A 17,744-nucleotide genomic window follows, 5' to 3' on the forward strand; every position below is an offset into this window, starting at 1 on the left:
ACATTAACGAATGAAACTTTATGTAAGCGAACGTCAAGAATTTGTAACCTTTGCCCAATTTCGATGTTTTCACAGCTCCCTGAAAACTATCAACAAAACTGAAAACATCTGCTATTCTTACTTTTGTCAGATATATGAATGATTGAGAGAAAACAAGCTGTTCACAGTCCATTTTGAGAATGAATGTCGATCGCAGCTGGTCGTATTGTTGTCGTCTGTGTCTGACGTGATTTAACTTCTCCCCAGTTGTGTCATGAAAACACGGAAAGCTGTGAAGTGATAAATTAGGTTGTTTCTTCTCATAAACAGGTAAGCAACATGACGGACCGCTTTTACTCTCCGCATATTTGTCCTCCGCTGCAACTGTGCTAGCGCTAAATGCTTTCACCGAAAAAAAGTTGACCCTACTTCCGGTCCCAGTCGCCATCTTGTGAAATAGGCCTATTGTAGCGTCAATCGCCCCAGTTTCTACACGTCTAGCTGCTTTTATCAGGAACAAATGACCATAACCTGCAGACCTAACATTTTGTCCATGGTAATTAGGCTACTTTATTTCATTCATGGTTTTTATTTGACAGATTATATCTTATCCAGTCATTTTACCTCTTGCAATGCCTTTAAACGGCAAATTAGACCAGTACCATGTAGTTTTACACTTGCCAAAAAGGGATTTAAAACCTCGACTTATTGAGTGAGCTGTTCTTTCTGCCTAAAAATGACTTTGTTTCATTCATGAGGGTTATATGACAGATTGTAGTGTATACACATTTACATGTCAAGTCAAGTCACATTTATTTATATAGCGTTTTTTACAATAGGCCTACAGATTGTATCAAAGCAGCTTCACAGTGATAACATGAAAGTCACCGATTCTTGAAACTTTGGCAAAAACATGTCCCACTTTCTGTTGGAAATTAATAACATTTTCATGCAGACAAATCAAGGTTTTAATCTGGGGGTCCTTATAAGGTCATTTTATAGGTTTATTTTTAATGATAATCATTTCAACTTGATTAAAAAAACTAAAAATAATAATTGAATTGAATAATATATTTACCACATGAAGGAGTACATTGCAATATGTATTAAAAACTACAAACAGTGAGTTTTGAACAATATTTACTATTATTTTGTGGTTCCTCAAAATGTGTCCCACATATTCATCACCACCGTCAGATATTTATGAAAAAGCAATCAAATCAGGCAACTACAAGGTTCACTACATTCCTGAGGACCCCATTTTCAAATCTTCAGCTCTACTGCATGCATCAAGATCACTCAAGCTCCCATAAGTTTGCTATTTTCTCTTCAACTTGTTCATATTTTTGGACACTGCTAATGTCATAACCATAACATGTCAACACCGTCTCTTTTGTATAAAAAATATTAGATTAGATTATGACATAAGTGTATACTTTTTAAGAGGAGGCCTGAAGTAGCTAGCAACAGAGGGAAAACAAGATGGCTAATGTGAACAACTCATGCATATCATGTGAAAGAGTAGGTTTTTGTCACCACCGTGAGGTTTTCTGTCTGACGGTGGTGACAAAAACCTCCAAATGGTCCTCAACGGAGGCTAGAATTATACAGGTGAAACTCGAAATATTTGTATATCATGCAAAAGTTCGTGAATTTCAGTAATTCAAATGAAAAGATGAAAGTATTATATTTAGTTTATACTACTAGGGTCAATATCACTATAAAGTGCCTTTGGTGTCCTCATCAGAATCGCTCAGTCATCATGAACATAATGAAATTCTGAGGTTTTATTATAAATGGCCCAACACTTACACACATACAAGTACGATGATAAGTCTCTTGAAATGTGTTTTTCTGATTTTATACCATTTTCTTTGATTGCATGTATGTGATTTTGGCATGTCCCACACGCTACTCAGCTTACTTGATTGATTGTAAAAAGTGGTTAAATGACATAAAATTAAAATACTTTTTGAATGTTCTTATTGTCCTCAACAAATTATTTAATAAAACAAGTCATTTTGATTATTTATATTTTATTTTCATAATAATATTAAGCATTTTGCATGTGTCCCTGAAATTGCTGTCCACCCTGTCATTTTTGGGTAAACGCTTTAAGAAATCAACTGATGTACTCAGTGACATCCCCTCCCCTGTTTGGTCTTTCTTCAGTGGAGGTTAAAACATCTACTCAGTAAGTATCTAGACTTATATTTCCTAATTTTCGTCATATTGTGTTTGTAGTTGTGTGTTGTCAAGCTTAACATGTCCACCCTGAAGCTGATGCTTGAAGTCCTAAGAGAAAATGGTGTCGTCAAGTCTAGCAAACTGGAGGATAGTTTTGAACTTGTCTGCTGTTCACAAACAAGTGAGGCATGTCTTCTTCGCTCCTGCGCCCGGTGTCTCCACAATCATGCACTTCCCACACCACAGCAAGAACAGACCAAAGTTGAATGGCAGCAATGGGAACGAGTTCAGGATCAAACTGCAGATGGGCTCCACTTCAACACAAGACGTGTGATGCACAGTGGCACACTGGGAGAGCTTATCCAACGATATGAAGACAGAAACAACACACGTGTGCTCAGTTCAGAACCAGACCAGAGAGTACAGGAGCATTGAGAAGTGCAATGATAGCACAGTAATTGTGCATGTGGACGTTCTGAGGCGTGGAAATGCAATGTCTGAGGTACAGTCATGCCATTTTGGTCCGAACCTCCCACAGCTCAACCTGCACACTGGCATGTATTATACAGAAGAACAGAAGACAGGCTTTTGCACAGTATCAGAATCCAAGCGACAAGATGCATCTGCCATTTGGACTCACATGAAGTTTGATGCTATTCACTTTGGGTCAGATGGCCCCAGCAAGCAATACAAGAACAAGAATAACTTTTCTCTCCTCTGCAGTGTCCCTCCAACTCTAGGTTTCAAGAGAACAAGGTGTTGAGTCGTCTCTTCACCGGCGTTGGTCTTCTCATCACGTTGGGGCATCTGAAGTCTCCGTGAGAGGCTGGATACATAACTGGAGCTGACTAACGGATTAACTGACTAACTAGACAAACGGGTCGGCGCGTATGGTTGGGTTGCGGAGAGTTCGGGTTACGGAGAGTTTGTGAGTTATAACGGAAATCATTATGAACATCAGCTATGCTAATTATTTCCCATCTGCCTTTCTGCTGTTATCTCGGGACGCTTGTCCCGAGAAAAATGGCGTTCGTCAGGTCCAGTTTTGTGTCCAGCCTCTCACGGGGATTTCGGATGCCCCAACGCCTGTGATGAGACGACTCAACGCCTGCGATATGTTATGGCGCCGTTTGATTCATAAACAATATTTATATTTAATATTTATATTTAAACAATATGAATGTAAGCCAGAGGAGAACTGGCCCCCGACTGAGCCTGGGTTCTCCCAAGGTTTTTTCTCCATCCAATCTGATGGAGTTTTGGTTCCTTGCCACTGTCGCCTTGCTTTTGGCTTGCTTTGAGCTTGCTCAGTTGGGGTTATTTAGTGTTTAGCAATGTTGTTGATCTGTGTTGTGCTACTTTCATGTTATCACTGTGAAGCTGCTTTGATACAATCTGTATTGTGAAAAGCGCAATATAAATAAATGTGACTTGACTTGACTTAACGCCATTTTTCTCGGGACAAGAGTCCCGAGATAACAGCAGAAAGGCAGATGGGAAATAATTAGCATAGCTGATGTTCATAATGATTTCCATTATACGGGAGTAGGTGTTAAAAAAACACAATCTCAGAAACTCGCAACCCAACCATATGCACAAAACTTTGGCCGTGGCGATGGGGGTGGCAGGAGGGGCTGGGTGGACTGCCACTGGAGGGATGATCATCATCTGAAATGTAAATTAGAGGAAATAAAGATATTAGTATATCTGGGCCTATTTTTATAATATAAAGATATATTATCTTATTATTGTTTGCATTGTTTCTATTGTATTTAGCCTATGAAGTGTCTATTTTTTGTTATTTTGTTTGTACCTGATCACTGTCCTCCAGTGCGTGCCTGTTCAGGGGGAACAAACCTGTCAGCCAGAACCCCTTCTTTATGTTCTCCACGGTGGCCGTCTTTGGGTTAGCAAATTTTAATATGGAAGAAAAGTAGTTTTTCCCCAGGACATGTTCTCCCCTAACCAGTCCCATATTTGTAGCCAGCTTGGTGAAGGCCTCTGAAGGGGCTGAAGGTCATGGGTGGTGTGGCTTGGCAGGCACACCACCTCCACACCATTGCCCCGACAGAGGTCCACCACGTCCTTGGACATATGGGTCTCGTGTTGGTCGCAAGTTAGCAGTAGTGGACGCTCTGCCAGAGCATGCTTCAGAAAATGTTCGATCCACCTCACGAACAGGGGCCCATCCATGTAGCCCTTCTTACTGATGGCATACAGGGTGTTGGGGGGGGCCATCTAGCACATAACTGTCCCTATGCACTTTTATTTTGATAATTATCAAGCCTCTAATGTCAAATCCAGCAGTGCTAGAACTGACATATTGTGCGTGCAGACGCTGGCGCGATTACTCGGGACAAAGGACAACTCTTATTTACAGTCAAACAGACAAGACAAGAGTACATCATTCACAACATTAAAGTGTCCATTTTTTATTTGTATATAGGCTACATTATAAATGACTACAAAATGTCATGCCTTTAAAAATAAAGAAAACAACTGAATACGGGTTCATGCCATCTCTGTCTCCTTTCTCACGCACGTGCCCCAAAAATCAACCAAAACACAGCGAATACTTGACATAAGAAATACAGATTATCTATCTATAGAAACCTTTAGGTCTCTACATTGTATTATTTGAGGTTAAATGCATTATATAAGTCACTTTTGAATAAACATCATGTTTTCAGATGATAAAAAACTGATTTATAGTCCGGAAAAAAAAACGTAGGCTGTTATAAATTACCAGCCCGTTCTTTTGCTAAATAATTTCAACGCATTCTCATCCCAAGGCGTCATATACGACACTTTTGCCAAAGCGTAGACATCCAACGCACATGGCACTCTTTAGCGTAAATATGAGATGCAGATATGTATGGGCCTCCTAGTGGTCTAACCCTAACCCTACCCCAGACATAAACCTACCCATAACCGAAGCTGATGCTAAAGGGTCGTATATGACGCCTTGGGATGAGAATGTGTTGAAATTATTTAGCCGACCCCTTGGCTATAGTTCACGGTCCACTTTGAGAAGCACTGGTCTAAGCGTACATAGTTGCGTCCATCTCGTGCATAAATACTGACCTTTCAGCGAGTGAAACACAGTTTTGATCTATGCTTGTAGATGCAACTAACATTAAGATTAATTACATCAATCTAACAATAATTTTTGAAGGTCTTTACATTGTCGAAAAGGGAGCGTCAGCCAAGTCTACGTTTCGTACTGGACTGATAAGCAATGACTGGTGATGTAGAACTGAATATTGTACAGATAATAACAACTGAAGACAGGAATATCTCTTGATATGGCAGAATACTTTCTGAAGTTCACTTTGCAAGTCATTTCTGGAGTTCAATTTTGTACATTTATATATGTGTCCCTAATTAAACACATCTGATTCAACTCATCAGCTCTTTATAAGAAATGGGTGTCTGACAAAGGAAAGTTGAGAGCGTCCTCAAGGAACAAGTTTGAGAAACACTGCTTTAGATAAGAAATCAATTATCGCAGAAGTTTTGTGCTGTTAAACTTGCACCACATCGACGTGTGCTGTTCTCTTCTCACAGATCCCTTTAAAATCTGAATAACATGAAATATCAAGCCAGCCGGATAAAGTTGGCCACCTTCGGTTATGATCCACATTCACAACACAGTTCTCTAGTGTATGTCCATTAGGCTCATCAGTCGCCCAGAACCTGAAAATACAGGTCAGTATCAGATGTTCAGTGATGCTCTCTGTGTGATATGATACTATTAGACGATAATCAGTCGAGTTCAGTGATGTCTCACCCAGAGGATAGTGTGCTGTCATCAACCCATTTCCATCTGCCCTCCGCATCATGGTCCGTCAGACCAATCCAGACTATAGCAGTACCATACACGTTCTTCACAAAATCCTGAGCAGATGAAACAGTTGCGTATTTCTGTAACGCTTTAGATTACAGTCAGCAAAGTACAGCCAAACTAAAACAAATACAGCGTACCTTTCTATAAATACAGTGTACGTGTAGGTATGAGGGATCAATATATATAAAAAAAATAGGGAATAAAATTTCACATTATTTATACTGTACATATTATTTGTAAGTACTACTATTTGTTTTAATTACTGGGAAAATACACACTTGTTCTATGAAGTGTGATATCTGCGGTCTGTAAATGAAAGTAGTGCTTGTACACTCGTCTTCCATGAAGCTAAGTACAATACAATTCATCCAATACTTTGAAACCATTATTCGAAAAACAATTCAAAACAGATTTTTACACTTCTTAATAATTTTTCGAATCAACTTTTCGTTTAAAATACTAAAGTCCTGACAGAAAGTAGTGTAATGGAGTCCACTCGAGGCGGGTTGCAGAAGAACCCAAGTGCAGTTTGTTTTGCTCATGTTTGGCTATAAATAAAGACTTGAATTAAACATTAACTTAAACGTAGAAACAACTCACCGATGCATGGGAAACATGACGGCTTAAATGCACAAGGACTAGTGACTAAACAAGACACATCTGTAAACACAATCAAGACAATTAACCAATGACAACATGACACAAGCACATGGCAGGATCACATGAGGACGAGGGAATCACATGACAGGACGGGCAACATAAATGTTACATGAAACATGAACCCAGAACAAAACTATACATTACAAGTAGCATGTTTTGTCCCTTTTTATTTCTCTTGCTTGACTTCTTCCTCCTCTTCTTCTTTTTCACTACTTCTTATGACTGAGTCTTATCCCATTGCTATTCTGTATTAACCTATGTATTAAAAGAAAATACGGTACACCCAGAAATGTTCTCGTACTTTACTCATCTTTTCGCTTCCGGGTCACCAGCACGGGCATGAGATTTGAGTTCACGTTTGATGTAAAAGTAGGCAAATTGTGAAGTGCAACATGAAGCTTGACGTAAGTGCAGTTTATGTACCCTTTCGAGAACGGTCACTTCATATTGCGTAGTTGTACGCATTGGGGAAACTCCTTTTCCTGGAATTCTTAAGCTTAAAATCTCACGGTATACAAATTCATGATTGTGAGTATGTATTTTTATTGTATCTGTAACATAATAGAAAAAAACATACCCAACACACACTAACCCGACCCCTAAATCTACCCATCACAGAAAACTATGCATTTTTAAAACAACTTTACTTACTTTAAATTACTTCATTTGTATACTAGATTAACAAATGGAGTTCCTAAAGGAAGGATTTTGGAGGTTTTGGTCACTTCTGGGTACAAATCTTTCCCCAAATATAGTTAAGTAGTATACACACACACACACACACACACTCACTTGTTTCTCTGTATTGTTTATGATGATCAGATCTGCTCCTCTCTCTCTACAGAATCTTCTGCTCGCATCCCAGCTCTTCGTCTCAATCGTCATGTAGTACAAACTGGATTTATAGTAAGTCCATCCATCTGTAAACAAGCAGTTTAGCTTAGAAACTTAGCTCAGTTTAACTTAAAAAAGTAAGTAGCCTGGTTGCCTTAAAATTTTAATTCATTGAACTGGAAAAAGTGAGTTAATACAATGAAGGAGAATTATTTAATCATCAGAAACTCAAAATTATATGTTATCTGCACTAAATAAATTATTTAAGTTGATTTGACTAAAGAAAAAAAATGTTGTGATTACTACACTGTAAAAAAAATATTGTTGGTTTAACTTAAAAGTACGTAACCTGGTTGCCTTAAAATTTTAAGTTGATTGAACTGGAAAAAGTGAGTTAATAAAATGAAAGAGATTAATTTAACCATCAGAAACTCAAAATAATAAGTTATCTCAACTAAATAAAATTATTATAAAGTTGATTTGACAAAAGAAAATATGTTGTGATAACAAATCTTGAAAATATTTTTTTACAGTGTAGCTGTTTTAAGTTACATTTACATTTATTAATTTGGCTGACGCTTTTATCCAAAGCGACTTACAATTGCTGTATATGTCAGAGGTCGCACGCCTCTGGAGCAACTAGGGGTTAAGAGACACCAATGTGTCCCTGAGTTACTGACGGTTGAGTGACACACTGTAAAAAAAATATTTTCAAGATTTGTTATCACAACATATTTTCTTTTGTCAAATCAACTTTATAATAATTTATTTAGTTGAGATAACTTATTATTTTGAGTTTCTGATGATTAAATTAATGTCCTTCATTTTATTAACTCACTTTTTCCAGTTCAATCAACTTAAAATTTTAAGGCAACCCAGGTTACTTACTTTTTTAAGTTAAACCAACAATATTTTTTACAGTGTAGTAAACTCATATAATATAACACTGAAAGTTACTGAGAGCGCAACCCGACTCCATCAAGCTTTAACAGTGTCTGTGTTTAGAAAATAACTACATAGATTAAAGAAACTTCACCATGACTCTGAATATGATTTCTAAGCTGGTCTCTCTCATTGGTCAGGTTTCTGTTCTTCATTAGTAGCCCATCTCTCTCTTCTGTGAGATTGGTAATGTTGTTTAGTAGCCCATCTCTCTCTTCTGTGTAGTTTGTGCTCTTTGTGTGGATGTGGACACACAGCACTACGACTGCAGTCAGCAGAAGAACACACAGCAGAACCAAACACACTGTTCTGGAGCTTCTGATCTTCACACAAACACTTCCTGAAAACCACAGATATGAAGAGATTAATTACTCGTATTACTCAAAAGTGTGTGATATGGTCAAAGGAATCTCAGTACCTGTGTGATAAGGCAGTTGGTATCTTTTGGGGTCCGGGTTCTCTGTTTCTTCCCCGACATCCAAACTATTTATAGTATCAGTATCATAGATATTCCCCTCTTCTTCATCTTCTCTGTCCATTTTCAAATTGCTGTAATAAGACATTCAATCTGCTGGTGTTAAGAGATTATTAATAGTTATTTCTCCAAGTGGACTGCACTGTTATTCTGAACTTCATGCGTTTCAGGAACATGTGATATCCTGTTAGGATGCACAAAAATGCTGACTATTGACATATTCAGTGAGTATAGACAAGAATCGCCCTCCTTTAAAATAATCACATTTTGTTGCTTTGAAAACGGACAAAAACTATGTTTGCTTTATTCAGCTGTATTTACAACTTATAACATCCAAGTGAAAGACATAATACAGAAGCACTGAGTTGGAAAACAAATCGACTCTGGGGGATAGTAATCTCTGCTCAGGGGGATTTGCAACAGCTGATCTGTGACTGGAGTTTGCATGATGGGAAGTTGCATAGAATCCGGAAGTGATCCGGAAATGGGGGATAAATATTTTGGCACAGATGATGGAGGGAATGGAAATAATGGATGGAGTATCGTAGAAAATCGGAAAAGAAAGACAATCTAAAACTGTCAGTAAAAATGGATTGCATATGAAAAGGAGAATAAAAGAAGAGTTTAAGGTATTGTTGAACATTGTTGCTGGATCTTTCAGTATTATAAATTCCCTGAAGTTATCTAAAGCGATTAAGGAGATGTTCTGACTTGGCTGAAATAAAGTCGTTATTTTTGTTTGTTTTGGCGCACAAAAAGTGTTCTTGTCGTTTGATAAAGTTAAGATTGAGCTATTTTAATGATGTCTTTAATGACTTTTCGAGGCCAGCAAGAGTCATTCCCTCAAGATTTTGGAGAAAGGAATTATTCGGGAGAGGAGTAGCCCCGATTGTCCTGGTATGAAAGGAGACTGGTGCCTGGAGGTTCTGTGTGGACTACCGTAAATGAAACCAAGTGACCAAGAAGGACGCCTTCCCACCGCCGCGGACTCTCTCTACTGTTTAACTTTTGGGGAGTTGAAAAATCCCTTTAAATAAGTGATCAAAACAGCAGGAATAATCACTAGCACTACTGACTATTGCTTGGAACACTCCATAGTTTTGATCTCCATGTAGATGCAGCTAAAACTTAGATGAATTGCATCAATCGAACAATAATTTTTGAAGGTCTTTACAAATTTGAATGTTACATTAGTCATTCACGTCACGTTAGTGCTTGGCTAACCTTTGCACTTATTGATTACAGTTAATACAGTTCCCGCATGTGTACTGCAATAAATTAGAAATATACACATCGGTTTGGTGATGGACAAACACTTGTTAATGCTGATGGTGAGAAATTACAGTTAAACATCTCATAATGTGCCACAAGCCGGAGCCTGAACTCCGATTTAACGCCTTTGTTTTATTAAATCTTATTTCTTCGTACTGGACTGATAAGCAATGACTGGTGATGTAGAACTGAATATTGTACAGATAATAACAACTGAAGATAGGAATATCACTTGATATGGCAGAATACTCTCTGAAGTTCACTTTGCAAGTCATTTCTGGAGTTCAATTTTGTACATTTATATATGTGTCCCTAATTAAACACATCTGATTCAACTCATCAGCTCTTTATAAGAAATGTGTGTCTGACAAAGGAAAGTTGAGAGCGTCCTCAAGGAACAAGTTTTAGAAACACTGCTTTAGATAATAAATCAATTATTACAGAAGTTTTGTGCTGTTAAACTTGCACCAAATCAATATGTGATGTTCTCTTCTCACAGATCCCTTTAAAATCTGAATTACATGAAATATCAAGCCAGCCGGATAAAGTTGGCCACCTTCGGTTATGATCCACATTCACAACACAGTTCTCTAGTGTATGTCCATTAGGCTCATCAGTCGCCCAGAACCTGAAAATACAGGTCAGTATCAGATGTTCAGTGATGCTCTCTGTGTGATATGATACTATTAGATGATAATCAGTCGAGTTCAGTGATGTCTCACCCAGAGGATAGTGTGCTGTCATCAACCCATTTCCATCTGCCCTCCGCATCATGGTCCGTCAGACCAATCCAGACTATAGCAGTACCATACATGTTCTTCACAAAATCCTGAGCAGATGAAACAGTTGGATATTTCTGTAACGCTTTAGATTACAGTCAGCAAAGTACAGCGAAACTAAAACAAATACAGCGTACCTTTCTATAAATACAGTGTACGTGTAGGTATGAGGGATCAATATATATAAAGTTTAGGGAATAAAGGGGGCAAATTATCACATTATTTATACTGTACTATACTACTATTTTAATTACACACACAAACACACAATCTCTCACACACACTCACTTGTTTCTCTGTATTGTTTATGATGATCAGATCTGCTCCTCTCTCTCTACAGAATCTTCTGCTCGCATCCCAGCTCTTCGCCTCAATCGTCATGTAGTACAAACTGGATTTATAATAAGTCCATCCATCTGTAAACAAGCAGTTTAGCGGTTAGCTTTTTATTCCCATTTCGCCTGTCAGTAACTTATAACAGCTAGTAAACTCATATAATATAACACTGAAAGTTACTGAGAGCGCAACCCAACTCCATCAAGCTTTAACAGTGTCTGTGTTTAGAAAATAACTACAGAGATTAAAGAAACTTTACCATGACTCTGAATATGATTTCTAAGCTGGTCTCTCTCATTGGTCAGGTTTCTGTTCTTCATTAGTAGCCCATCTCTCTCTTCTGTGAGATTGGTAATGTTGTTTAGTAGCCCATCTCTCTCTTCTGTGTAGTTTGTGCTCTTTGTGTGGATGTGGACACACAGCACTACGACTGCAGTCAGCAGAAGAACACACAGCAGAACCAAACACACTGTTCTGGAGCTTCTGATCTTCACACAAACACTTCCTGAAAACCACAGATATGAAGAGATTAATTACTCGTATTACTCAAAAGTGTGTGATAAGGTCAAATGAATCTCAGTACCTGTGTGATAAGGCAGTTGGTATCTTTTGGGGTCCGGGTTCTCTGTTTCTTCCCCGACATCCAAACTATTTATAGTATCAGTATCATAGATATTCCCCTCTTCTTCATCTTCTCTGTCCATTTTCAAATTGCTGTAATAAGACATTCAATCTGCTGGTGTTAAGAGATTATTAATAGTTATTTCTCCAAGTGGACTGCACTGTTATTCTGAACTTCATGCGTTTCAGGAACATGTGATATCCTGTTAGGATGCAAAAAAATGCTGACTATTGACATATTCAGTGAGAAGTGAGAAAAGAATCACCCCCCTTTAAAATAATCACATTTTTTGCTTTGCAGCCTGAAATGAAAACGCACAAAAACTATTTTTGTTTTATTCAGCTGTATTTACAACTTATAACATCCAAGTGAAAGAGATAAAACAGAAGCACTGAGTTGGAAAACAAATCGACTCTGGGGGATAGTAATCTCTGCTCAGGGGGATTTGCAACAGCTGATCTGTGACTGGAGTTGCATGATGGGAAGTTGCATAGAATCCGGAAGTGATGCGGAAATGGGGGATAAAAATTTTGGCATGGATGATGGAGGGAATGGAAGTAATGGATGGAGTATCGTAGAAAATCGGAAAAGAAAGACAATCTAAAACTGTCAGTAAAAATGGATTGCATATGAAAAGGAGAAGAAAAGAAGAGTTTAAAGTCCCTGTAAAGTCAATTCTACAAAAAAGTTCTAAACGCATTATAAATGTTACATATGTATTGCTAAAACATATTACAAAGTCTGTGAACTGTGAAGTACTGAAAGGTGGAGTTAGACCGTTAAACAATTTTACGGATTAATTGGGCGGGGCTAAAACAGGGCTCCGTGACGCACTGGAGCCCATGAGCTGCTGGACACGCCCCTATTTGATGACGCACAGAGTCTGATCACACACTCCCCGAGCACATTCGCATTCACCGCTCAATCGCGAGTGTCTGTCAGTACTATTAGTTACTACAGCTGAGCCTACAGTTTTCTATGCCTTCGACACGGACATGCATAGGCTACTACCTGGATGCGATCATGTACAAAACAGATCGGTATCTTCATTTAAATTCCCTTAAAAACGATCACATCAAGAAGAGGATTTTAGAGAGCCAACCTTGATGAAGAGCTGAGGATCACCCCCAACACCCGCCTCTGTAGTGATCGTTTTACACTGGATCGTTTTATAAACTTTCCTCAGAGACAACTGGGATTCACTGATAATCCGCTGTTACTGGTGAACGGGGCCGAAACGACGATCTCCCGCCTCAGTGTTCATCCTCCCGTCTCCAAAAGCTAATCAGCTAATATCACCGTCGACAGCTTTCCGGTGAGTGGGCGTGGTTTCAGCACAGCCAGCGGACACGCCCCCAGCGTTTGAGAGCAGAGAATCTGCTCATTTTTTCATGATTTTGATAGCTTGTTTTATGTACTTTTTTTATCATTCAAATTTGGCTGGGTGGCTAATTACACATTTTTCTGTGGTGTGACAAACTCAGAACACATACTTAATTTTGACTTTACAGGGACTTTAAGGTATTGTTGAACATTGTTGCTGGATCTTTCAGTATTATAAATTCCCTGAAGTTATCTAAAGCGATTAAGATGATCGGACTTGGCTGAAAATGTTAAGAAGTTGAGGGATGGTAGATTGCTAATGTTTTGTAAAGTATTGGACCCCCATAATATCTCATAATACCTTGTATCTTGGGTCAATGAATGAGGCCTTTGCCAATAGTTGCTGTTTTGCAGGCGCACTATATTTGTCTTTCAAGACTCCAACCATTTTTCTTTTCATAGTCAACTCCGTGTCTTCATCAGTTGGGAGCAAACTATCCTCGGTTAATAACTGTAGGACTGGTTTAACAGAGGACGCTGTAATTGTCTTCTCGGAAAATCTGTGACCTTCTTCAGTGCTGCATTAACGGATTCGAGGACTTCGATGTCCTGCCACGTCGGTATCAAATGCTGGCTGCGCCGGTCATCCATCAACACCCTCCTAATGGCTGGAAGTTGCTCGAGAGCGCACGCAACCATTTTCTGCTTAGTGCCCCACCTGGTAGGACAATCCTGTGAATACATAAGAAAAATTAATCCCCAATTAGGCTGTTGTTGTCCTGTGCAATAAAAAAATATTTATTTATACATCGTGCCACTATTTATATGTGTATTTTTGCCATCTGTTGTGTTTAATTTTATGGAGCTCCGCACATTAGAAAAAAATGGCTAAATCGTACGCACGATTTATATAAATAGAGGGAACAAATTAGTAAATAATTTTGCAAATCGAGGAAACGAAATAGTAAATTGTGCGCAAGATTTATCCACAAGTTTCCTACGCCCCATGAGGCCTTGCGTCAAAAGTGGGCGCGACTTCCGGTTGGAAGTAAACAAAGCACGATTTGACATGCTTGACACTCGTTCATTCAACAGTTGACAGTCATTCAAGTTATAGCGATCCAAACTAGCTAACGATGTGGGAACACAACCTCAACGAAATTCAAAAGGGTGAAATAACAGTACCTTTATCCTCCGCAGTAGTTGATTGGGAGTATTATAATAACATTATTAATAATCAATACTCATCAAGGCATGGTGACAGACAGTTGTGCGAGCTGACAAACAATTAAAATAAAAAATACACACTTAGTCATTGTGCTTTGGAGTTTATTCAAAATTATAAATGAATGTGCTACTTGAATACATTTGGTATTCTGTCAACACAGGCTTTGATCCTGAGTTTAGGTGTAACATCAGTAGCGAACAGCCAATCACATGCTGAGAGAGTTTATAGAATATTAAGAATTTAAACAAATGTACACAGGAAGATTCGTCGTCTTTTGGGAGGTGATGGAAACTACAGTCGTTGGCAGGATCACTCTGATTTCGTTTTCAGCTTATGTTCAAAACAATCACGTTTAAGCCACTGAACTAGTTTAGTCAGGTTATACATACAACCGCGAACAGCACATGTTGTCCCTGAGCTCCGTAACGACATCTCTCATAAAGATTTGCGTCTTTAAATAGTAAAATAATTCTCCGAAAAACAGCTAGCCTCTTCGCTAACTAACACACAAAACACCATTGGAATGCTACTTCCGCCGCGTCACCGGAAGTTTCACCCACTTTATTTTTTACAGGAGCGCCCCTCGGAAACTTGTGGATAAAACGAGGGAACGAATTAATAGGCTAGACTAAATTGTGCGCACAATTTAGCCTATGTTTTTTTTTTTTTTTTTTTTTGCACAATGTGCAAGGCTCCCTATGCTGTTATAACAAGCGAATTTCTCCAGCTCGGGATCAATAAAATCGTATCTTATCTTGATTATGAAAATGGGCAGCAGAAATTCAGAGCATTGACTGGCGTTTCCATAAATTTTGCCCAGTTTATTTACAGGATTTTAGATTTCGTTATTTTGTATTCGCTTTGAAAAATTATAATTATTACATCATAAACAATAATATTAAATAACATTTATTTGTATAACTGACCGATATCTCGATATCTTTTGGGTTTAATAGGAATTATGGAACAGGTTTTGTCATCGTTTGCAACCCATTATTTTGTAGAATAAATTATTAAAAGTTTCAGCAAGTTGCATTTGGATGAGTGTTCAAGAAAGAAGAATCGAACTTTAGCACAACTCACCAGAACTAAGCAGTGTTGGGGCAGATTGAGCTCGACTTGTTCTTTCTGCAGCTTTTTCTTCTTTTGCCAGCTCTCCAAAGTCGTCACCAATGTCCTGCACACACCCATGGCTCGGGCAGTGCGGTCCTTTTCTGCCTTCAGTGCATTGGTGACGGCTAAATGCAGATTATGGCCAAAGCAATTTAGTCATGTCCAGCCAAGTTTGCGCACTGCAGCCACAATATTTGCCCCATTGTCTGTGGTAATACAGACCAGTTTCCTCTCGTCCAGGGACCTGAGAGCTTCCGCCAGGTTTTCACCCGTGCTTTTCTGGATAGCTGTTTGAGAAAAGTATTTTCGGTCAGGAAGTACATATTGCTTATCAAATGCCTGTAGCATGGCTTTAAACGATTGCTTCTCAACCGTACGAAATGGTATCATTTCTTCAACCAAATAACGTGTAACGCTGTCAGTAAGTACTCACCACTGATCGCTGCCTCTTTGGTATTTGGCACCTCTCGCGAAGGCCTCGGAGATCGTTGCTGGCCTGAGGTTGTAGGTGTGCTGCACCCAAGTCCAGCAAACGCCGCAGGGTGTTTAATTCTCAGATGGGATCTTAAATTAGTAGTATTTCCTCGTGAGACGGATATTTTTTGCGACAAATAACGCATACTGCCTCATCCAAATTCACCGGCTGCCCCTTTTCACTTGCTTCAAAGCCAAAATGAGAGATGCGAGACCGGTGCGTCTCACAGGTGTCTTTCATTATCGCTCACGCCACCGGCCTCACGCCGTCCTCTAACGTCCCTCGTCCCTCAAGAGGGCACCAAATTCAAAAATTCTTTTACATTTCGACTACATATATGATCCACTTTCAATAAAGATTCATTTTGAAATGGGTGAAATGCTCCTTTAAAATGTGCTTTATAAAGAAATTGAACATTGAACATATACTCACCGTTGTCTGGCTGGAACCGATTCTCACTGTCTTGGCCTGTCTGGAACCAAGCCGCTGTCAACACTGCATTGGCTGCCTATTAAACATCGATCTTAAAATTCCAGCCAGTTGATAATACCTAGAATATCAAAATTGACTGCTGGCCGTAGATCCTTTTCTTATTTAGCACCAAAATTGTGGAACAATCTTCCTAATGTGACATAATCAGTTAAGTGATTGACAGTTGTGGCATCCTATCAGGGGAAAGTATGATCTATTTAATGCGGGTTGGCTGTATCCGGAGATGCGTGACGTCTTTGCTCCGCCCCCCGCGGGCTTCATTCACTCGAGTCTCAGGTATGTGTTGATCGCGTCTGGTTTAAATCAGGGGTTTAGAACACTACTGATGTGTTGTCATCCCTTCAAATTGTAGTTGTCCATCAGCACTTTTCCGACGGTGCACGTTATCAATTCGGAGTGAGTGTCTGTTCACCCTTCAGGTATGTTCTGTCTCTGTATTGAGTACTGGGATGCGGTAATAGTGGGTCGCTATGTTACTATTAATGTGTTTCTTCCTGTACTCCAGTTAATCGGCGGTCTTGATGATTGCTGTAAACAGTAGCCACAGGGAATTATATGTGAGGAATATTCTCTTGTGGTAAGTGTTGTGTAAAATGGATGGAAATTGTAGTAAAAGAACATTAGTAACATCTGGCTTTCTTTAAGGCATTGGTCTTCTCTCTCATCCTCCGGACCGTTCTTTGCTCTCGTCTTCAGCACGATCTTCCTCCTGTTTCTGCAGTGAATTGCGCTTAGTATAACCTGAGTGCATTTGAGAACCACGTGTTAACGCTGCGATCGCGCCGTGGGTACTTCCTTTCCTTCTAGAGTAATCGCAAATGTATAACCGGACTGTTATTTGTATGAGAGCCAATGTGTGGGTGTGTGTGCTGCATTTGTGATATTCTCTGTGGTTATTTTTGTGTTTACTTAACTCAGCGTATTTGTTTTCTCAGGAACTGAGGTGGCTAGGCGGAAGGACCTTCTCATGCATGGTGATATGTGGTGTTGCAGTGGGTGACACTTTTGCAGTGCCTGTGCATGTGTGTGTGATCTAGTGCATGGTGACATGTGTGTGAGTAAGATTGCGCTTTTGGAAAAGCCATTAAGTGGTCCTTCTGCCGGCAGACTCAGTCTGGTGGTTTGGTATAAGTGTTTTGATAAGATTTGTAGATCTTCTTGCTGCTCCTCCTAGCCTCGT

At 39.2% G+C, this 17,744-nt stretch overlaps 2 protein-coding genes across 2 annotated transcripts; both read right to left on the reverse strand.

Annotated features, from left to right (window-relative positions):
* Positions 1 to 4,577: 4,577 nt before the first annotated feature.
* On the reverse strand, positions 4,578 to 10,194 carry LOC120475499 (uncharacterized). The gene is made up of 5 exons (XM_089118283.1): positions 8,868 to 10,194; positions 8,544 to 8,789; positions 7,466 to 7,593; positions 5,957 to 6,063; positions 4,578 to 5,862 (listed from the first exon to the last, which is right to left on the reverse strand). Exons 1-5 carry the CDS (start codon positions 9,010 to 9,012, stop codon positions 5,691 to 5,693), a joined length of 798 nt encoding a protein of 265 aa, XP_088974409.1. The 5' UTR covers positions 9,013 to 10,194; the 3' UTR covers positions 4,578 to 5,690.
* An 87-nt stretch (positions 10,195 to 10,281) lies between these two features.
* LOC148973777 (uncharacterized) lies at positions 10,282 to 12,134 on the reverse strand. The gene is made up of 5 exons (XM_089118282.1): positions 11,895 to 12,134; positions 11,571 to 11,816; positions 11,264 to 11,391; positions 10,919 to 11,025; positions 10,282 to 10,824 (listed from the first exon to the last, which is right to left on the reverse strand). The coding sequence occupies exons 1-5, from the start codon at positions 12,037 to 12,039 to the stop codon at positions 10,653 to 10,655; spliced, it is 798 nt and encodes a 265-aa protein (XP_088974408.1). The 5' UTR covers positions 12,040 to 12,134; the 3' UTR covers positions 10,282 to 10,652.
* Positions 12,135 to 17,744: the final 5,610 nt, after the last annotated feature.

The sequence above is a fragment of the Pimephales promelas genome, chromosome 13 (genome assembly GCF_988280905.1).
Source record: "Pimephales promelas chromosome 13, fPimPro1.hap1.1, whole genome shotgun sequence".
In the NCBI taxonomy this organism is placed as follows: domain Eukaryota; kingdom Metazoa; phylum Chordata; class Actinopteri; order Cypriniformes; family Leuciscidae; genus Pimephales; species Pimephales promelas.